The 22370-nt window shown below is 46.5% G+C and overlaps 2 protein-coding genes and 1 non-coding gene across 4 annotated transcripts; all 3 read left to right on the plus strand.

The window, feature by feature from the left end:
* The first annotated feature begins 375 nt into the window (after positions 1-375).
* LOC127292877 (histone H2B.1-like) lies at positions 376-1161 on the plus strand. Its single transcript, XM_051322391.1, has one exon. It carries the CDS (start codon positions 470-472, stop codon positions 926-928), a length of 459 nt encoding a protein of 152 aa, XP_051178351.1. The 5' UTR covers positions 376-469; the 3' UTR covers positions 929-1161.
* Positions 1162-5179: 4018 nt separating this feature from the next.
* LOC127297759 (U1 spliceosomal RNA) lies at positions 5180-5339 on the plus strand. Its single transcript, XR_007849448.1, has one exon. It is a non-coding gene; the product is annotated as a U1 spliceosomal RNA (small nuclear RNA).
* Positions 5340-6954: 1615 nt separating this feature from the next.
* Positions 6955-12300, plus strand: LOC127292878 (MEIOTIC F-BOX protein MOF). Of its 2 annotated transcripts, XM_051322393.1 has the most exons (5): positions 6955-7073; positions 7169-8111; positions 8230-8385; positions 11644-11819; positions 11950-12300. In XM_051322393.1, coding segments are annotated over exons 1-5 (1281 nt in total). In that variant the 5' UTR covers positions 6955-7068; the 3' UTR covers positions 11951-12300. The 2 variants fall into 2 exon arrangements, with proteins under 2 accessions (XP_051178353.1, XP_051178354.1); XM_051322394.1 differs by lacking the exon at positions 11644-11819.
* Positions 12301-22370: the final 10070 nt, after the last annotated feature.

Below are 22370 nucleotides of genomic sequence, written 5' to 3' on the forward strand. Positions count from 1 at the left end.
TAGGTGGCAACACAGTCACTTTCCCATGAAACCATATATACCCACATAAAACATGTAGACGCACTTCCTATCTCTTTTCCCATTTAATTAAAAAATGTGCTTTTCATAGCGAGAGCATCTGGTACTGCAAGGTACTAATGCGCATTCGATTTTTTTCTGTTGGACGCGGTCGCCCGCACATTTTGGCGTGAACGTTGTTTCCCGCGATGGAGATAATGATCCCGCCCATAATTTCCGATCCGCGCCGGAACGCATCCCGCCCGTCCACCCAAAGCCGCGCCAACCGCCTCGTACCCCTCCACGTCACCGATCCGCGGCACCAGCCCCGCAACCAATCAGCGCCGACCGCCTCACCACTATAAATCCACCGCCCCCGTCTCCTCCTTTCCCCACCACAACCCAAATTCCCCAATCTTCCTCCTCGCACACGCAACCCCAAATCCGATCCCCACCACCGCCACCAGCTCCCATGGCGCCCAAGGCCGAGAAGAAGCCGGCGGCGAAGAAGCCGGTCGAGGACGAACCAGCGTCTGACCCGGCCGCGAAGGCGCCGGCCGCGAAGAAGCCCAAGGCGGGGAAGAGCCTGCCGGCGGGCAAGACCGCCGCCAAGGACGGCGTCGACAAGAAGTCCAAGAAGAAGGCCAAGAAGAGCGTGGAGACGTACAAGATCTACATCTTCAAGGTGCTCAAGCAGGTCCACCCCGACATCGGCATCTCCTCCAAGGCCATGTCCATCATGAACTCCTTCATCAACGACATCTTCGAGAAGCTCGCCGGCGAGTCGGCCAAGCTCGCGCGCTACAACAAGAAGCCCACCATCACCTCCCGCGAGATCCAGACCTCGGTGCGCCTCGTCCTCCCCGGGGAGCTCGCCAAGCACGCCGTGTCTGAGGGCACCAAGGCCGTCACCAAGTTCACCTCCTCCTAGGTGCGCCGCCCCCTTGCGCTGCCTGGTGGTCGATGGCTGCTGCTTGTCGTTTCTCGGAAGTCTCGCTTGTCTATGGTAGTATTAGTAGTTATAGCGATCTATGGATGTCTGTAAGAAGAAAAACCGTGTTGCTGCTTTTGCCTGTTGGATCTGAATAGTACCTGCGCTATATTGTTCGGTGCACCTACAATGTTGTGGTTACGGTCAATGAATCTATGCTGCGTATATGATTATGGACGGTTTGTCTGCTCGTGGTTGCAAGATGATGTTTCTGTTCTGATGATGCTTCCAGGGGATTTGTAGTGGCAATGTTCTGTTTCTGCTATTGGATACATCTCTGTTCGCGTTATGACCTGCAATGATTTCTTGAATTTTGTTCTGCACCTGTTATAGCCATATAGGCCTTGGCTGAAATTTCTGACCTGATACAGTTGTCTGTTGGTTATGCTATTGCTAAGGTTGCATTTCCTGATCACTTTTATGTTTAGGATGCTCACAATACAATTTGCTATTCTATTTCAGTTTTTTACCCAGATAATTAACAGTATAGTTGTGCATGTTCGTTTTGCTCAATACAAGATAGGTCCTGTTTAAGAAATTTCTGCCCCCAACTATACAATATAGGTCTATTGTTTGAATGGTTGTGGTAGCAAGACGATGTTTCTGTTCTGCTGCTTCCTGGAGATTTGCACTAGCAATGTTTAGTTTCTGCTATTATATGCGACTTGTGCGGTTGTTATGAATCCGCCATGATTTGGATCATTCTCGACATATTCTCGAATTTTCTTCTGCACCTGTTCTAGCTTATACTATACATGCAGTTGAAATTTCTGACCTGATGCAATCGTCTGTTGGTGCTATTATCCATCCTGATTAGGCTATTGCTAAGGTTGCAGTTCCTGTTGAGACCTTCATTTTTAGGATGCTCACAATATGATGTTCTATCATATTTCCATTTTAAATAATACTACATTTTACTCGGATAACAGTGTCGCTGCACATGTTGATTTGGCTCAATACAGTATAGACGTTCTTTATGAAATTTGGATGAAAGCGTTTTGCTCACAATACAACATAGATCTTGTTTGAGTCAAGCTTGTCAGTTTTTAGTTTATGTTATGAATGGATGGATGATCCTTAGTGTGTAGTCGTGGTTACAAGAGTGTTATGTGCAGGTGCTTTCGCCAGTGGATCTCATTGCATGACGCGTTTCTGCAATTATATGGGACTTCCGTGTACTGCTCTGGTCTTGCAACCAATGCCTGATGGTTGGATCATTTTGTCTATCTCAACCTTCCGCACCTGATCTTAATTTTGTGTAGGTAGTCTGCAAGGTTGAGGCTTGAGGCTACTTTCTTAGTCTATTGTTAAGATACATTTTCCTGTTAAGATGTTCTGCTGCTTTGACCTGCAGATGATAATTGTTAGTGTTACATTTCTGCGGATGATAGGTTTGCCGCTCCTCATGGTACTGGTAGATGGCCGCTGCTAATCGCTTCTGAGAGCCTGGGTTGTCTAGAACCACTGCTGGTAGTATTAGTAGTTGTAGTGATCTATGGATGATGGTTTGTAAGAAGTAAATCTCCCGTGCTGCTTTTTCCTGTTGGATCTGTAATAGTAGTACTTTGCTCTATTGTTCAGTACACGTGCAATGCTCTTGTTAAGGTTAATGAATCTCCTATGCTTATATGATTCTGTGTATAGTGCTGGTGCACCTGACCTTGTTCCTTCCTCTTAATCTTTTGTTCTTGGTTGCTCCATGTAAATTATATAAATTAGTTACAACCGAATCAATTGGTATTCATACTGGGCAATAATTAATTCTTTAGGTACCATGGATGGTCTGTCTGGTCGTGGTAGCTAGAGTAATGTTCCGTTTCTGCATTCATTTCTGGTCATGTATTATGAATCTGTCATGATTTGGATCATTCTGGACAAGTTCTTGAATTTTATTCTACACTGTTCTAGCCATGTATGCCTTAGCTGAAACTTCTGACCTGATGCATTAGTCTTTGGTGCTAGTATCAATCCAAATTTCTTAAGTAAGACCTATATTGTATTGAGCAAAATGAACCATGTGGTGGTTGCGTGCTACCTTTTCTGGTTATATTTTCTTTGTTGATTTATCTGAATTATATGAACTGGTTTGCATCTGTATTAGCAGGTCTTATATGCATCGAACTGGACAGTATACATCTGTATCAATAGGTCTTATATGCATCAAACTGAACAGTATTTATCTGTGACTTTGCTCTACTGCTGCGACAGGAGGTTAAAGTTCAGTTGTGCTTAACAAATGTCCAATGCTGATGATTTTGTGGACCCATGTGGTTGTGCGCCTGGGCATGATACTTCCTTCTAATTCTCATTGTTATATGGCTTATATGATTATGTGAATCCATGTGAATCATATACTCCCTCTGATCCATAGGGATGTATCTAGATGCATCCATATTAGTGACAAGTAATACGGATCGGATGGAGTAGTAGTTATCATCTGAATCAATATGAACTGGTCATTATTTAGTGTTTGGGTATTGATGGATTTATGTTTTGTTGTGGCTGTAAGAGATTGTCCTGTGCTGCTGGTTTGTCTTTCGGATCAGAATGTTTAGTTGTGCATTTCTGCTAGTATTATATCTGGTCTTGTTATGTATCTCTGATGGTTGGATTATTTTATGGATCTTTGGTCTGTACATGTTTGTGAATTTTGTAGAAGTAGACAGCAAGAACCATGTAGGCCTTAGCTGAAAGTGTCTAACATGATGCAAACAGCTGTTGAGTAGCATCATTTTTCCATAGAATATTGCTAAGATTGTATTTACTGCTCAGACCTCTTTCATGTTTAAAGATTACATGTTCTCCTTGCAGTAGAATGAATTGTATTTCCAGTTTAAAGATTACATGTTCTCCTTGCTCATGTTCATTCTTACCACTGGCATTGCTTATATGTTAGTGGACTAATTGCATGCGGCCAACTGTATGGGTTACTGGCTTACTGCTAGTTACCTAGTTATCTAAAAACTGTACGGCTTACTGTGCAGCAGTGTGGGCGTACATTTGAAAACATTCCAGTTTGATGTTTATTTGTTGATTTTGAATGCCTTGCATATGTAGGATTGTATTTCCTGTCGTGATCTTTTCCATGTTTAAGGAACTACAATTATGTTCTATTTCCAGTGTAAGTTATGATGATTTTGCTCAGACTGTCTGAACAAAATCCTGACTCAGACAAGAGTATTGCTGTGCATGTTCATTCTTGCCACTGGCAGCACTGAGGTGTTAGTGGACCAGTTGCTATGTAGCCAACTGTATGGCCTATAATTACCTGCACTAGCTCAGACATAGAATGGAAAACCCTTCAGCTTGATGTTTGATTTTGCATACACACATAGAAATAAAATAACCTCCGTATTCACTAACATAACATACCAATGCTGCCAGTGGCAAGTATGAACATGCATAGCTGTATTTTTCTCCGAGACAGCAAATAAAACAGCCTGTGTATTGCAGGTCTTGTTTTAGTATGTTTGGGATCAGAATGATGCATTCCTGATGTATAATATCGGAATAGAATGCAGTAGCATCTGTATCCAGTGTAACTTGACTATCAGCTCTTGCAAATACAGTACATGAGACAATCTTGCTGGAAGTAATCATCGTACATGACAATCACTCTCTGCTGAGTGACATACAGATCAAGGTCTGTGTCGAGTAACAGCAAAAGGACGGCAAATCTTCCTTTTATGTAGAGCTCCAAGTCCAGACCCGTTAAAACGTATGCGTGCCCTGTGTTGGTTTTCCTTGGTAGACACGCTGTAGAGTTTCAATTCTGCATCAAGCTTGGACATGGTGACTGCTATTTCAGTTCGTTTGTACTGTACTTGCATGAAGCATGTGCGTAGCATGCCGTCTGCAATTTTTTGAGATGAGAAAAGGCTCGGGAAAGTTGTATAGTAAAAGTGGAAAGTACTCTATACTAGTATGCAATGTCCTCCATTAATGCAAACTCATGTATACCTCAGATCCCGCTGTATACCAAAAGAAAAAAGAAAGGCAGCATCGCAGATGGAGTAGTAATGGGCCATTGCCATCCAAATCCCACTTCCACCAGAAATAGGCCCATAGCGCGACCCAGCACCGTCCTCCCACGGCTGCACAGGCACGCTCTCGTTTAGTACCACCTCGCCAGCGGGAGAGCATCGCCTGGGAGAGCCGGCTATATAATAGGCGCCCGGTGCTACGTCCAACTCACTTACCTGGACGGGGTCTACGGCCGATCATGAAGGGCCGTGGCCTAGATCAATGGCCCACATTGCACTTGGTGGGTGCGTTGGTCTACCATCTCCCCAAGTGGGAGAGTGGACGTCGTAATTTGTGGTAGAGGGGGTACGCGTCCGCGCGGCCCCTGCCAATGTTTTGAAATTAAATTTTGGTCCTTTATCGAGCTTGCCTGCCAAATACGTGGGGGTCTGGTGGCCATCTTGTAATTAAGTAGAATCTGAATGATTTGTACTCTGAATTTTCCCAGTTCAGTTACAATCTACATAGTCCGTGTTTATGGTCCGGGCATTAGACATAGGAATCAACTGAAATATCTGCTGGGAGGTGCATGGTTTATCGGAGGAAATTGCAGCTTCCACCAGGTTCAGTTCAAACTTTTGCAGTCTCCACTAAGTCTACATCTAATCAGTTGCAACCTAGTCTAATACTCATTTTATCAGCCTTTTGCAGTCTCCATCAGGTCTACATCTAATCAGTTGCAACCTAGTCTAAATACTCATTTTATCAGCCTTAATAGCTAAACTGACAAGTCGGTCCCACACAGATAGGCCTGTTTTTTTTTATCAAGTATCGCACCTCCCCATGTGTTGTGTCCACTTTAGGCATAAACAAAAGGCGCTTAGGGCATCTCTAGGGGGCCGACCCATCTAGTCCAAACGTGTGATTTGGTCCGCGCACGCTCCGGTGGGCCGATCCGTCCGCGTCAGCACATCCGTTCTCAAATTTGGGAAATCGATGGGTCGAGGCGGACATCGCGCGTGTCCTCTCACGCGTGCCGCGAGCCCGCATGGAAATGACCCGACGCAGAAAGGTGACCAGTGGCAGCAGCCACACCATCAAAGCCACCGTTGACCAGTGCCGTCGCCGCCTAAACTTCTGCCTGCGTGCATTGACGCCACTGGCACCGGGATGCTGCGCGTGCATTGATGTTGGCCCGATGGCGCTGACATCGATGCACGTGGTCAGGTCTACTTAAGTTGGCCTTGCACTCGGTGGCCGCACCACTTCTCTAGCCAGATCCCAATCCGCAGCCCGCCGCCGGAGATGAAGCTGCCGAGCTAGATGAAGAAGGGCGACTTCCTCCATCGCAGCGTTATGAGCCAGTGTACCAGCGACCGGATTTCTGGCGTTCCTTCCTCTCCTAGGAGCATGAGGTGCGCTGCACTATCCACGACAAGCGGGACTTCATGCCCGGGGAGCGCCCCCCACCCCCTAGACAGTGAGAATGAGGACGATGAGGAAGAGAGCGACGGCGAGGACGTGGACGTGGACGAGGGTTCCCCCGCCCTTCGTCGACCTCATCTCCGATGATGAAGAAGACGAGTACGATTGAATTAGGCTTTAGGGTTTAGTTTTCAACTATGTATGTTATGTTCGAATTAAATGAAATTTCTACCAATTTTTCACGCGCTTTTTTTAAAACTCTCAAGTGCAAATTTCGAGTGTTTGAAAATAAAGCGGTACTTGTAGCTTTTGCTTCGATTTTAAGTTTCTCCACTGTTGTGGTCATATTCTATTTTATATATCGCTGTTAATATTTATTGTCTCCTAAATAACACTCTTATATTGCTGCGCCATTTCTAATTTTTTTTGGCACGCACTTGACTAAAATAGCTTTCCATTGTAATTTTATTGCTAGGTTAGCTGTTAACATGGTATTAGACTGGACTGCAAAGGATTAGATGTAGATCTGGTGCAATGTGCAAATTTTCTGTCCATGTGGTGATATGTGCAACGGTTCGAGTTGAGCCTGGTGGAGAGTGCAATTCCCTCTGGTTTATCACTTTGGTGCGTAGGTGCAGAGATAGTCGTTTTCCCGTCCGATCTCCATTCTCCGCCGTCGCCGCAGCGCGGTGATGCAGTGAGAAGCTCTGCTTCTCCCCCACTTCATATTTGCTAATGAAGCCTTTCCGGGGGTTCCCCTTGGCCTGAGTGACCCTTCTTGCTCCTCCGCAGCATCGACACCCACTACCTGTTCGACGGAATGCCTCGCCGGGGCAAGACCGCGAAAGAGTCCACGGGGAGCTTCGAAGACCGGCTCAGCGCCCTCCCGGACGACTTGCTGCATCACACGCTCGGTTTCCTCGAGGCGAGGGAGGCCGTGCGGACGTGCGTGCTCTCCCGGCGCTGGCGACACCTCTGGAGGCCCATCCCCCGCCTCCGCATCACCAACATCGATGCGTTCCGGAGCGTCGAGAAGCTGAACGAGTTCGTGTGCAAACTGTTTATGCTCCGCGATGCCGGCTCCGTCCTCGACGAGTGCGAGCTCGACCTCCGTGGGTTCTTGCAGCTGGACGACTTATGGGTCCACCTCTGGATCCGGCGCGTTTTGGCGTGCCGTGCTCGAGTGCTGCGACTCGATATTTACACCAACCTGCCCACCTCTTCGGAAGAGCCGCTCGTCCAACTGGCGAACCTGCCTCTCCTCTCCCACCACCTGGTGCGATTAGAGCTCCATGGCGTCTTTCTGAAAGAAGGCTTCCTTGATTTCTCGAGCTGCCCGGTGTTGGAGGATCTAAAGATCGCTGATTGTGTCCTGCATACTGTCAAGATCTTATCCCAGTCCTCGAAGCATATGAGCATCATGGGCTGCCAGTTTCTCTGGGATATGCGCCCACCTCGTATTTCTGCTCCAAGTCTTGTTTCACTGCAACTACATGGTTCTAACATGATTCCAGTTCTTGAAAGCATGCCATTCTTAGAAACCGCGTCTGTCAATCTTTGCCAAAAATATGAGGAATTCTGCGATTTCTGTGATGGCGGCAGCCTTGAGGCTGAAAAATGTGATTGTGGCATGTCTGAGTTGTACTGGGATAATGGTCGTAAACGTGGTTTCTCTGTGTTTCTCGAAGGTTTATCCAGCGCTACCTGTCTGGAACTGATAGCTTCCCCTGAAATGGTAAGCTCTTATTAGTTCCTTTCAGCTTGCATGTCAAATTTCATACCCATTCCACTATCATTCCATCCTGTACGGCGAATTAAGTTTAAGCTTTCTTACTTATTTGCACCTTGCACAGATTATATTCACAAGAGATCTGCAATGCTGCCCTCCATTTAGTAAGCTAAGATCTTTGTTTCTCAATGACTGGTGTTTGGTTTTTGACCTCCAAATACTACTGTTCTTTCTCCATCACACACCAGTTCTAGAGAAACTCACTCTTCAACTTTGTAAGGTATGTATATGTCCTACTAGTAATTATGATGTGTATTGCCTTTATAAACTACTAGCAAAAGTGCCCGTGCGTTGCACCGGGAGAAAGAAATATATTTCACGGATAGTACAGCATCAGCTCTTTGCGCCCGCCGCCAATAACTGCCTCCCCGGTTGACCTCTCTTGCCTCTTCCATGTCAAGGAATTCCCGTTTAATTATGGCCATCACATAGGGCCATGTTCCTTTCTGTCACATCTATCCCGCTCCCGTTTGATGTAAGGCTTCGGTGTGGTTCATCAGCGTCGGCCCTTCCTTCCCTTCCCTTAGAGTCATGTCTGTTCAGGCGGTCTCTCTTTGCATAGCTGGTTCAGGCTTGCACTCTACACCTTCCATGGGTTGTAGTAGAATCTTTCATTGAGTAGTTTTGCCAACGGTGCTAATTCTTGTTGGTTTCCCAGGCGTGTACGTATATAAACAGGCCGGACTCGATTTTAAATAGCGAGGTGGGACTATTTATTTGATTAAGAAAACTACGCGTGGCACCCCTGCTTGCTTTGGACCTGCCGCAGCTTGTCCCAAGGATGAAGGATCCCATGTCCAGCGCGCAGGCCGCAACGCCAAGTCGCTCGTACAGTATGAACAAAGCCGGCCCACAGCGATCGCTGGCTCAAGGAACGACGCTCGCAGCGAGCCAGCGATGGGACCTACGGAACAAGCTAACCCGAACGTCTTTGCTAAAAAAAACAATCCGAACGAACCGTTTTCACAAAAGCTCTAAAAAAAGGAAAAAAGAGAAGATAATCTTTGCTCTGCCTGTGCAAGGAGCCAGCGGAACCCGCATCTGAAATTGGCATCCCGATCCGAAAACTGAATCCCACCATCGTAGCGCTCCGCGCCGCCGGTTGTTCACGTTATGGCGCTCAGCGCTCGGCGCCGCTCGCTGTCCCAGCTCTGATGCTTGGGCTCGTCGGCCGCGTCGTCCTTGTTCGGCGGCTGCTGCAGCACGCATTTGGCCAGTCAACGCATGCCTCACTGCGCGTGTATCCCCTGCACGAGACACCGCCATGGACTGACTGTGACACGCCGCCGGAGCAGGTACCTACTTTCACCGGTCGCGACCATCCACTCCGTCGGTGGGGATCACTTGCTCGAGATCTTCCTCCTCCCCTGTCCCCTCCGTCACGACGTTCGTCCGTGCTGCATCGCGATGCTCGTCCGCACCACCCTCACCTGAAGAGCGTGGGGCCTCGTCGTGGCCTACTCACCGTTCTTCCGCAGCCGCTCCAGAGCAAAGCAGCGGCGAGGTAGTAGCCGGCCACGGGACGATGTGGGGAGGGTGACCATTGACCAAGGCACTGGAGATGCTTGAGCGAACGGAGCCGGTAGCATCTAATCGGGAGTAGGAGCATATGAATCCAATTCTACGGAGAGAAATTTGGTAGCGTGAAGTTAGGAATTGGGGATCATCGAGTGGAGGAGGGGATTGTTCGGGAAGAAGAAGCCGGAGGAAACAAAACAAACGAACCGGTGTGGCATATGGCCGTATTATGCGATTTGGTGGGAGGGCAAATCCGTCCAAAAAAAAAGTTGGACGAAAATTTTGGCAGAAACCTTAGCTCCTTTATTATTACTAGGACAATACCCGTGCGTTGCTACGGTACGGTTGACTATGAGTCCAACACATGTATTTAGATAAATAATTGGTATTTTGTATTATGGAATTCAAATGATGGCGGAAACTCATATACATATCCATGCATGCCAAGATATTTCATCTGAATTTAATCACGCTCACGCTTGATATCATTGTTCGAAATATCTGCAACTAATTGTCTTTGCTCTTGGTATTGGAACTACATGGACGTCACCGATTTGGACAATATGCCCCATCTAAAAAATTCTGATTAGGAGGGGCCGCTGTGTCGGTCTATCGTTTTTTCATAATCAGCATCTTTTGATTAACGTCTTCATTTTTCTATCTTAAATTGGGTTAAAAAAATTATAAATCATCCTTTTGGTCTGGCTCAGGGCCCTTGAGAGCCCAATAGTGCATTGGCGCCAGAAGCAGACCGAAGGATGGATGATTTCCTAAAACGTAAAATCAAAATCATCTATTTTGATCATCAACAAATTTAACTTGAACAAATGAAAATAGTCAAGTGAAGTTTTAAAATTCATCCATTTTGATTATCAACAAAACACTGATACATATACTGAAGCTGAGCAATTGCTGACATTTGTTGATTGGCTAGATCAGTATACTGACTAAATTAACAATAATATTTGGTACCACCATGAGACATTACTGACCAAGTCAACGTGTTGTAAAATGCAGTGTGATGAGACAGGCAACTACCAAACAATTATTACTACTCCATGTCCACAAGGGCAAAGAACTGAAAGACAAGGGCTTGTTTCAGAGGATTTCAGAGAGGCGACACGTTAACAGTAACAATCTTGTTGTCTGTCAGTTTCTCTAACCATATCTCACCAAAGCAGCAGTCAACGATTTCGGCAGACCGCACATCCGCAGTATGAAATAGCAGCAACGCAGCTGCAGCCCAAAATTCAGAGCGAAAAGTTATCTGTCTTTCCCATCAAGATGCTCCATAGCCTTCTCCATGGAAGAACCAAATGACCTGCACGCCCGTCCCACCGTGATGCGTCCCACCGTGATGCGGCCAGCTTGGAGCTCCGCTTCTACTGGTCCTTCCTCTCTCCTCGTCGGCCTCCTCCCATCCCTCTCCTCTCGCCCCAGCGTCTCTCTTCCAAAGCAGCAGCATCAAGGCCGTGCTCGCCAGCTACCGCACCCACGCTCTCCCTGGCAACCAACCTCCTCCTCTCCTCGGCGGACATCCCATCTGCATCCCCCTCTCCCTCCATTCAACTCCTCCACCGGGTGCAGCGCGGGGAGCAGATGCAAGATGGGAATCGGGAGCACCTCCACAGGCGGTAGATGAAGGCGACACGGTGAGGTCCTGCGAGGGCCGGCGAGAGGCCGACCAGTAGGTGCGGCGGCGCAGGGGATTTTGATGGAGGAGGCGATTGGAGATGGAGACCGACGGGAGAGACTCTCTGTTTTCTTTTTTCTCACGGGTTAACCGGTACGTGGCCTGTGGCATTTTTGCTGTATTATGCGATTTGGTGGGAGGGCAAAACGGTCCCAAAAAAAACGTTGACGAAACTTTTTGGCAGAAACCTTAGCTCCTTTATTATTAGGTATAGATAGGTATAGATATGAAGCATGATCAATCACCTAAAATATTTATTTGGCACAGGAACCCAGATCCACCATGAAAATAGGAGGGAGTTCGATGGAACAATCACTTAAACTGAAGCAACTAAAGATAGTCGTAGTTAAATGTCAAATGATCGATGACCGGGTTTATAATATTACGAAGATCTTAAGTTCTTGCAGCATATCCCTTGCAAAAATTAATATCCAAAAGCTTTAGTACGTATTTTTTCACTGTATTCTGCTATGTAATTATATGAAAGCACAGATTACTGTTTCTTTCCTGCAGAAGTACAGTTATACAATGGAAAACTTCTAACTCGGAGTTCTCTCTATCGTGGGCTTTCAGGGTGTGTTATAATTGCCGGGCAAGAGGCGCACCGTTTATCACTGTGGATCCGAGTTCTCTCATTGGTGCTGGCGCACGGAGAGTAGAGTGAAGTGGTGATGCAGAGAGAAGTTGATGAGTAGTATCAATCTTGCTTAGGCTATTGCTAGGTCCTGTTGAGATCTCTTTCATATTTAAGGAATAAACTTCCAGTTTAAGGAACAGTCATTGTGCTCAGACTAATTCATTCCTGCCATGTTCATTCTTGCCATATTTGCAGAACTAATATTAGTGGACTAGTTGTATGGCTTGGTGTTAAAGTCACCTGCATTGCAGCAATTCAGTTGTAAAATGGAAAACCTTTCAGCTTGATGTTTATCTCTTGATTTTGGATGCCTTGTTTTGCATGCATCTTGTGTATTGCAGGTCTTGTTTTGCATGCATCTTGTGTATTGCAGGTCTTGTTGTACTGGTATGTTTGGGACCAGAAATTTCCATTTTCTTGCACAATTAACACCTACTCCGATGTAACTTACTACCAGCTCTTGCAAATACATGGAGACCATCTTGCTGGTAGTAATCGTCCTACACGATAAATCATTGTCTGTGTTGAGTGACATACAGACCAATGCCTGTGTTGAGTCGCACACAGAAGGAAAGGCAAAATAGGGCTGGTATTGAAATGGATCGTAATGATTTTGTGGTATTACTGTTTTTCCAGCGCTGCATGGCCAAGCTTTTTTTTCAGCAGAGCTAAACCTGTTAAACATATGCATGTTTTCTGTTGGTTTTCATTGCTAAATTCGCTGAGAGTTGCTAATCTGGATCAAGCTTGGACATGGTGATTCTACTCCAGTTTCTTTGTGCTTACAGTTGCAGGCTTGCAGGAAGCATTGGAATTTTCGGTAGGAATCGAAGGGTGCTACCCAATTCCAATTTCTAATTGGATGTACAACCTATGAAATTGGATGATTTGTTAAGTTTGGACAACACTTGTATATATGTAAAAAAATAGCATGTGTATATTAAAATGTATATATACTACCTCCATTTCTAGATATAAGCCATATAGTTTTTTGAGAATTTTTTCAGAATATAAGGCGTATTGTGTTGCACCACTTGCATGGTCAATATTTTTAGGGATTTAATTACGTTTTCTTATCTTATGCAAGTCCTCTAGTAGCTCACGCCATTTTTCTAGGGTTAATCCTGCCCAAACAAGATGTAATTTATATGAGTATTATTTAGCACAATTACTATTTTGTTTTGCAATCTATTATAAGTTTATTGTAGCCCTAAGATGTTGGCACAATATTATATATGCACATTTAGAAGCCAAAATTGTAAAACAATATTTTGTATTGTTTCTGACCAGGGCCAGTGGGAGACGAGAGCGACCCCTAGCTCGTCCCCGCGGGCGAGTCAGGTGCGAAACCTAACCCCTACTTCATCCCGACCCCCTCTGCCCCCTCCTCCATCGGCGGCGGCGGGAGCTGTCGGGCAAAGCCCGCGCGGTGCCGTCGACGGCGGGCATCTCTACCTCCCGCCCGTTCGTCGGGAGACACGGGTGAACCCAATGGCGGCGGCGGGAGCCCCTCGGCTGTCCGGCGACTGAGCTAGGGAAGGCGGCAATGATGCTGGGATGCCCGTGACGGTGTTGGGCAGCTAGAGTTGGCACCGTGGCGGCGCGGGTCTGCCGGCCCAGATCTGGGCCCCTCGGGCTTGCTAGGGCTGCCGGGCCTTGGCCGTTCTGATCACCTGCACCTGGGTGCGGTCACCCACCTCCTCGTCCGTCCTCCTTGGCTCCGAGCGCAGGGTTTCTATTGCTCTGGCCGGGTTGAGCTGAGACCAACACCATCTTGGCGTGGCGGCTCGAGGCGCCCGTGCAGCGCTGCCGGGTGGGTGGGCGGTTTGTTGTGGGTATACTTCATGGGTGTACCATCGACAGTGCCTAGATCCGGCAAGCCCGGGTGGCCCACAGACAGTGATGTGGCATGTGGCCCATCGGGTGGCCCAGTTGCTGTAGATCATGAAGGATGAAGTTCAGCCCAGGGTAGGGAAGCCGGATCCCAACCGACCTTCGGAGGAGGCCGGATCCGTGAAGGCCCATGAGGGACCCGGATCCAGTACGACGTAGATGGAAGGCGGATCCTTAACGTACATGGCAAGATATTGTATCGTAGTTAGGCAACCTGTAATCCGGCTAGGACTCTCCATGTAAACCCTAGATCCGTGCGCCTATATAAGCCGGATCCCGGGAGCCCTAGAGGCACAACCACAACTCATTGTAACAACGCGAAAGCACCCAGATAATTCCAGACAAGCAGCAGTAGGCCTTGCCATCGTGCAGGTGTTCCGAAACTGGGTAAATCGCGTACCACCGCCCCGTGTGCACTCCGCCCTATGGCCCCTACTTCTTCTCCCCCTCGTGAGGATCCCTCCTCTGAGGTACCGTCGAATAGGCAACGACAGCGGTGCTGGGTTGCCGGCAATGCTTCTCTGAGGTAGATGCGCAAAGACCTGCCGGAGAGTCCTCCCATGGCGGCACCTATACCGCTTGCGGCTTGGTGATACCCCTCTCAGGCGACTTGTCCCTTTGTGGGCATGGCTGCCTCCGATCTGGCGCGCTGGACATGCTGCCGACGGGATGCCCTGGCAAGGCTAGTGCTTTGAGTGGAAAGGTCAGCGCGTGAGCTCTAGGCGAAGAGCGAACAATGCTTGCGATGGTGAGGTACCATGCTCCGGGCGAAAGCCCTACCTTTCGGGGGCGGTGACGACGATGCCTGAGGGCATCGTTTCCTCTATGGCATCATCAAGGAGTTCCAAGACCTCCCCTGCCCAGGGTCTCGGGTTTTGGGTGTAAACCTCAGATTTGGCATGCTAAATTGGGCAACGGCGACGTCTTTGACGTCGTTCCCCCATGGAGGCGTCATCTTGGGAAGTAGATTTCGGGCTGTAATTCTTCCTCGGGATCTCTGTGTTGGCCACGTTTTTTTAGATGAGAAGGGCCTCGCCCCGGTTCCATTGCATGAAACCACACCACAAACATCCAAGTTTTACGGACACACACACCACACACCCCATGGGAACTCAAAACACCTACCGACCCCATCAAAAAATATCAAAAATGTTTATTCCCGACCATCAAGTGACTACCATACACAACTCCTTTTCTTTTTTTTCTGCAGCGACATGGAAGCTAAACTCTATTAAGATCTTGAAGTGCTCCCTATCACCCACCAGCATCAAGGCATTGGCCGCCGGAGTCCTCGATAGATCAGGAGCTGTAATCTTGATACCTTCTCCCTCAGAGCAGCATTGGTTCATCGACTCCACTTCAGCAGATGTCATCATCTTCTTCACCGGAATCAGCCAGGATCCGGCCACAACAGTGGTGGTGGAGCATGAGCTAAGGACTCCAAGGAAATCACCTACATCCTCTTATTTTGTTTTTCCACTCCTTGTACAGAATGCTGCATTGAGCAAGGAAGTAGGCCATCTTCCGCCAGATGACCTGTAAACCCATCCATGGGGTACGATTAAAGCATAGATCATTCCTGATGAGCCATATAACCTATAAGACTGCAACATCGATCATATTGAGTATTTTATGATTTTTATTCTGCTCCCAGAAAGCAGCCAAGGATTCTATTGAAACCTGGGAAGATCCTAACCTAGTCACATGCAAAATATCTTTCCAGATAGCTCTAGCAACTATACACTCAAAAAATAGATGTGTACTTGTTTCATGCTCAGTACAAAAGACACAGGCAGATCATCCACATTTTGTCTCTTAACTAGATTATCCCTAGTGAGAATCCTATTATGAGACAACAACCATAAGAAGAAGTGATTTTTTGGTGGTACTTTAATTTTCCACACATTTTGTATATAAAAAGTCAAATCCCCCTAAAATTGACCATTGCATATTGGGATTTTGCACTATATAAGCCATTTGACTCAAGCTTCCATATGAGATTATCACCATCTTCACTAATCTGATTGGTCTGTGCAATTTGCAATATCTCATACCATAACAGCGTCCGCCTGTGATCAAAGCATCTTCTAAAGGTCACTTTAAGTTGTAACCCATACCACAACTCAGCAATAGTGTCATTCCAGGAAGTAAATTTCCCAGTATTAGATTGCAAGACTGGAAGACCCAAACCAGTGGTCCTCCCAGAACTTGATCTTCTTACCATTCCCCACTTTCTATTGGTACACAAGCAGCTTTAGCTTCCCAAACAACTCCTTTCCCAAATGGTAAGACACCCAATGAGGAGCAGGAGAAAATGTTTGGATTGTTGACATTATATTTATAATCTATCACTTGTTTCCAAAGTTTGTTATCATCTAGCTGGTATCTTTTAATCCACGAAGCAAGGAGGCACATATTCATTTCAGCTAAGCTTGGAATGCCTAGTCCCCAAACTTCTTTTTTTGTGACACTAAACCCTAATTTTCTAAGTGATAATTATAGTGTCCCTTATAATTATCCCACAGACAATTGGCCATCTGTGAGTTAATCAAGGCTATTGCCCATTTGGGGAATTTTATAACACTCAACAAATATAAATGGATACTAGCAAGGACACTTCTAACCAGTTCTAGCTTGGCAACATGGCTAAGAAGTTTTCCTCTCCAACCAGCAGCCTTTTTTAAAAGTTTATCAATTATGGGCTGTAAATCTTATTTTCTCAGCTTCTTGTGGTGTAAAGGAACACCCAGATATTTCAAAGGAAACACCCCTGGTTTACAACTTAAAGTTTGAGAGACCACTTGTGGGTCCTGTGTTGGCCACATATGAGGCATCTTGCGATGCAAGTGGCGCACCGGCCTAGTGGTATCGCGGTGGCTTGCAGTACGAGAATCTTCCTCGGACTGCGCGAGCAAGTCTCTGGATAAGCAGTGCTGGGATGACCTCTGTGCTTGATGGCAGTCTGCGGAAGACTGCACGCTTGCACGCCCGTGGAGGTTGCTGGGAGGTAGGCACTGCCGCACTGCGCCAACGGCATCCCTGGATTTGGGCTGAGATCGGAGCAGCAATGCTCCCAGCTGAGTCCTGGTGGGCTCGCAGGATCTGGGTGGTACGCCTCTTGGCTACGACTGACAGGTTCTTGGTAATTTCGATGATGCACAAACACTGCGACTTTTATCAGCATGGGTTGGTGGAGCTCACTCTGTTGCAGTCTTAGAGGAGCACTCGATGAATTTCGCCCTTTTGTCGTAGTCTCGTTTTGAATGTCGGGTGTGTTGGTGTCCCGGCTTTATCTTAGGCTTGTAATGTAAACTTCTTTTCCTATCTATGAATCGAAACGCAATTGGTTCTCAGCAAGTTATTTGCACCGATGTAAGTGCATCTTCAGCCGCGTCCCCTAAAGCATCCTCCAAAGGTTTTTGGGGCGCGTCGGATATTTTTCGTTCCCAGTGGCGCCCAAAAGGCCCTTTCCGTCCGGCGCGGCCAATACGGTGTCCGGCGCCCCGAGCCCGTCCCCGGTCCACATGGGATGCTTCGGGCACGCCAGACAAAGCGAGAAATGAGGTGGGGAGTGGTGGGCCCGACGCATCATTGACACATAGTCTAAAACCCGTCGCTTACCTCTGGTCAAGCGACGTTAATGGCGCATAGCTTTCCCAGGCAACGCAGTGAAGCTTCTCGTCGTGCATGGCCGCGTGGCCATCCGCACCGGCGTTTATTGCGGCCAACGCCCCGCTGCAGCTTCGCCTGTCGCCGCTGTACAATAAAGAGCGCCCCTCCTTGCTCTCGCCACGTTCCCCATTCCAATCTTTCCGCACCTCCTTCCTTCCTCTCGCCTCAGCGCCAATGTCGTCCTCCCGCAAGAACATCCTCGCGGCGAACGGCTTTGGGCGCGGCAGCCTCACGGTGGCAGAGGCGTGATTGTTGTACCGTGCGCGGTACCGTGTCCCACCGGACATGAGCCTGCCAAGCAGCGGTCCGTCAACGGGATCGGCGTCCCGCCGCCGCCGCTGCCGGGAACCGATCGCTGGAGGGACACGATCAGCACCCAGCGCGCTTGCCTCAACGCCGAGGAGCGCGCCGATCCCACCTGGCCCCTGATACGTCTCCGACGTATCGATAATTTCTTATGTTCCATGCCACATTATTGATGATATCTACATGTTTTATGCACACTTTATGTCATATTCGTGCATTTTCTGGAACTAACCTATTAACAAGATGCCGAAGTGCCAGTGGCTGTTTTCTGCTGTTTTTGGTTTCAGAAATCCTAGTAACGAAATATTCTCGGAATTGGACGAAATCAACGCCCAGGGTCCTATTTTGCCACGAAGCTTCCAGAAGACCGAAGGGGAGTCGAAGTGGGGCCACGAGGCGCCGCCACACTAGGACGGCGCGGCCTAGGTCTTGGCCGCGCCAGCCTGGCGTGTGGGGCCCTCGTGTGGCCCCCCGCGTTGCCCGTCTTGTCTGAAGCAAGAGAGATCTACCACTTTAATATCATGTGAGTTGCTATGCATGTCCGTCTTGTCTGAAGCAAGAGAGATCTACCACTTTAATGGTTGGAGCATGCATATTGTTAGAGAAGAACATTGGGCCGCTAACTAAAGCCATGAATCATGGTGGAAGTTTCAGTTTTGGACATATATCCTCAATCTCATATGAGAATAATAATTGTTGCCACATGCTTATGCATTAAAGAGGAGTCCATTATCTGTTGTCCATGTTGTCCCGGTATGGATGTCTAAGTTGAGAATAATCAAAAGCGAGAAATCCAAAATGCGAGCTTTCTCCTTAGACCTTTGTACAGGCGGCATGGAGGTACCCCATTGTGACACTTGGTTAAAACATGTGTATTGCAATGATCCGGTAGTCCAAGCTAATTAGGACAAGGTGTGGGCACTATTAGTATACTATGCATGAGGCTTGCAACTTGTAAGATATAATTTACATAACTCATATGCTTTATTACTACCGTTGACAAAATTGTTTCATGTTTTCAAAATAAAAGCTCTAGCACAAATATAGCAATCGATGCTTTCCTCTTTGAAGGACCATTCTTTTTACTTTTATGTTGGGTCAGTTCACCTATTTCTCTCCACCTCAAGAAGCAAACACTTGTGTGAACTGTGCATTGATTCTTACATACTTGCATATTGCACTTGTTATATTACTCTATGTTGACAATTATCCATGAGATATACATGTTATAAGTTGAAAGCAACCGCTGAAACTTAATCTTCCTTTGTGTTGCTTCAATACCTTTACTTTGATTTATTGCTTTATGAGTTAACTCTTATACAAGACTTATTGATGCTTGTCTTGAAGTACTATTCATGAAAAGTCTTTGCTTTATGATTCACTTGTTTACTCATGTCATTACCATTGTTTTGATCGCTGCATTCATTACATATGTTTACAAATAGTATGATCAAGGTTATGATGGCATGTCACTTCAGAAATTATCTTTGTTATCGTTTTACCTGCTCGGGACGAGCAGAACTAAGCTTGGGGATGCTGATACGTCTCCGACGTATCGATAATTTCTTATGTTCCATGCCACATTATTGATGATATCTACATGTTTTATGCACACTTTATGTCATATTCGTGCATTTTCTGGAACTAACCTATTAACAAGATGCCGAAGTGCCAGTTGCTGTTTTCTGCTGTTTTTGGTTTCAGAAATCCTAGTAACGAAATATTCTCGGAATTGGACGAAATCAACGCCCAGGGTCCTATTTTGCCATGAAGCTTCCAGAAGACCGAAGGGGAGTCGAAGTGGGGCCACGAGGCGCCGCCACACTAGGGCGGCGCGGCCTAGGTCTTGGCCGCGCCAGCCTGGCGTGTGGGGCCCTCGTGTGGCCCCCGCGTTGCCCTTCCGCCTACTTAAAGCCTCCGTCGCGAAACCCCCAGTACCGAGAGCCACGATACGGAAAACCTTACTGAGACGCCGCCGCCGCCAATCCCATCTCGGGGGATTCTGGAGATCTCCTCCGGCACCCTGCCGAGAGGGGATTCATCTCCCGGAGGACTCTTCACCGCCATGGTCGCCTCCGGAGTGATGAGTGAGTAGTTCACCCCTGGACTATGGGTCCATAGCAGTAGCTAGATGGTTGTCTTCTCCTCATTGTGCTTCATTGTTGGATCTTGTGAGCTGCCTAACATGATCAAGATCATCTATCTGTAATACTATATGTTGTGTTTGTCGGGATCCGATGGATAGAGAATACTATGCTATGATAATTATCAAGTTATTACCTATGTGTTGTTTATGATCTTGCATGCTCTCCGTTATTAGTAGAGGCTCTGGCCAAGTTTTTGCTCTTAACTCCAAGAGGGAGTATTTATGCTCGATAGTGGGTTCATGCCTCCATTGAATCTGGGACAGTGCCAGAAGGTTCTAAGGTTGTGGATGTGCTGTTGCCACTAGGGATAAAACATTGATGCTATGTCTAAGGATGTAGTTATTGATTACATTACGCACCATACTTAATGCAATTGTCTGTTGTTTTGCAACTTAATACTGGAAGGGGTTCGGATGATAACCTGAAGGTGGACTTTTTAGGCATAGATGCATGCTGGATAGCGGTCTATGTACTTTGTCGTAATGCCCAATTAAATCTCACTATATTTATCATGTCATGTATGTGCATTGTTATGCCCTCTCTATTTGTCAATTGCCCGACTGTAATTTGTTCACCCAACATGCTTTTATCTTATGGGAGAGACACCTCTAGTGAACTGTGGACCCCGGTCCTATTCTTTACATCGCATACAAATCTGCTGCAATACTTGTTTTACTGTTTTCTGCAAACAATCATCTTCCACACAATACGGTTAATCCTTTGTTACAGCAAGCCGGTGAGATTGACAACCTCGCTGTTTCGTTGGGGCAAAGTACTTTGGTTGTGTTGTGCAGGTTCCACGTTGGCGCCGGATCTCTGGTGTTGCGCCGCACTACATCCCGCCGCCATCAACCTTCAACGTGCTTCTTGGCTCCTCCTGGTTCGATAAACCTTGGTTTCTTTCTGAGGGAAAACTTGCTGCTGTGCGCATCATACCTTCCTCTTGGGGTTCCCAATGAACGTGTGAGTTACACGCCATCAAGCTCTTTTTCTGGCGCCGTTGCCGGGGAGATCAAGACACGCTGCAAGGGGAGTCTCCACTTCCCAATCTCTTTACTTTATTTTTGTCTTGCTTTATTTTATTTACTACTTTGTTTGCTGCATTATATCAAAATACAAAAAAAAGGTAGTTGCTAGCTTTACTTTATTTACTGCCTTGCACTCTATATCAAAAACACAAATAAATTAGTTACTTGCATTTACTTTATCTAGTTTGCTTTATTTACTACTGCTAAAATGAGTAATCCTGAAGTTGAAGTTCGTTCGTTTAAGCAACAAGGGGGAGAATGTTTAAAAGATGCTTGGTATAGAATTAGTGATGCCCATAATAGGTGCACTAAGAAACACTCCACCACTATCCTACTCAGGAATTTTTATGTTGGTATCTCTAGCTGGAATAGGTATGTTCTTGATTGTCTCGCGGGAGGTAACTTCCTAGGCGCCCCTGCTTTAGAAGCTAGTTACATTATTGAGAGTTTATTTGGAATACCACCTGTTAATGAAGTTAAAATTGAAGCCTCTCTTGAAAATGTCATGGAAAAGTTGGAAACCATAGAGCAAAACCTTCCAATTATTGATACTACTTTGAAAGCATTACTTGATAGCACTGATAAACTTGATAAATCTCTAGGTGGAATTAATGAGAGAATCGCCATCTTAGAATCTTGTGCTATTCATGATAATCAAACCCAAAGGATTAGTGAACTAGAAGAGGCTATGGGAACATTGGGTTCAACCTTTTCATCTATAAAGTTTAGAGAGAAAGTTTATGTGGGAAAGGAGCAAAGGTTCATGTATATCTCTAAAGGGGCTAAACCAAAAAGCTATTATAGGCCCAAAATCGATAAAGCTCTTAAAACCACTATAGATAAGGGAGCATCTAAGATACCCAATGGGATAAATTGTGAAAATAATGTTGATGCTTCATCTCTTGATAATACTTGATATACACTTTCTGCGCCTAGCTGAAAGGCGTTAAAGAAAAGCGCTTATGGGAGACTACCCATGTTTTTATTACAGTATTTTTGTTTTATATTTGAGTCTTGGAAGTTGTTTACTACTGTAGCAACCTCTCCTTATCTTAGTTTTATGTTTTTTTGTGCCAAGTAAAGTCTTTGATAGTAAAGTTCATACTAGATTTGGATTACTGCGCAGAAACAGATTTCTTTGCTGTCACGAATCTGGGCCTAATTCTCTGTAGGTAACTCAGAAAATTATGCCAATTTACGTGAGTGATCCTCAGATATGTACGCAACTTTCATTCAATTTGGGAATTTTCATTTGAGCAAGTCTGGTGCCTCAATAAAATCCATCTTTACGGACTGTTCTGTTTTGACAGA

This window comes from Lolium perenne, chromosome 4 (genome assembly GCF_019359855.2).
Source record: "Lolium perenne isolate Kyuss_39 chromosome 4, Kyuss_2.0, whole genome shotgun sequence".
NCBI classification, from domain to species: domain Eukaryota; kingdom Viridiplantae; phylum Streptophyta; class Magnoliopsida; order Poales; family Poaceae; genus Lolium; species Lolium perenne.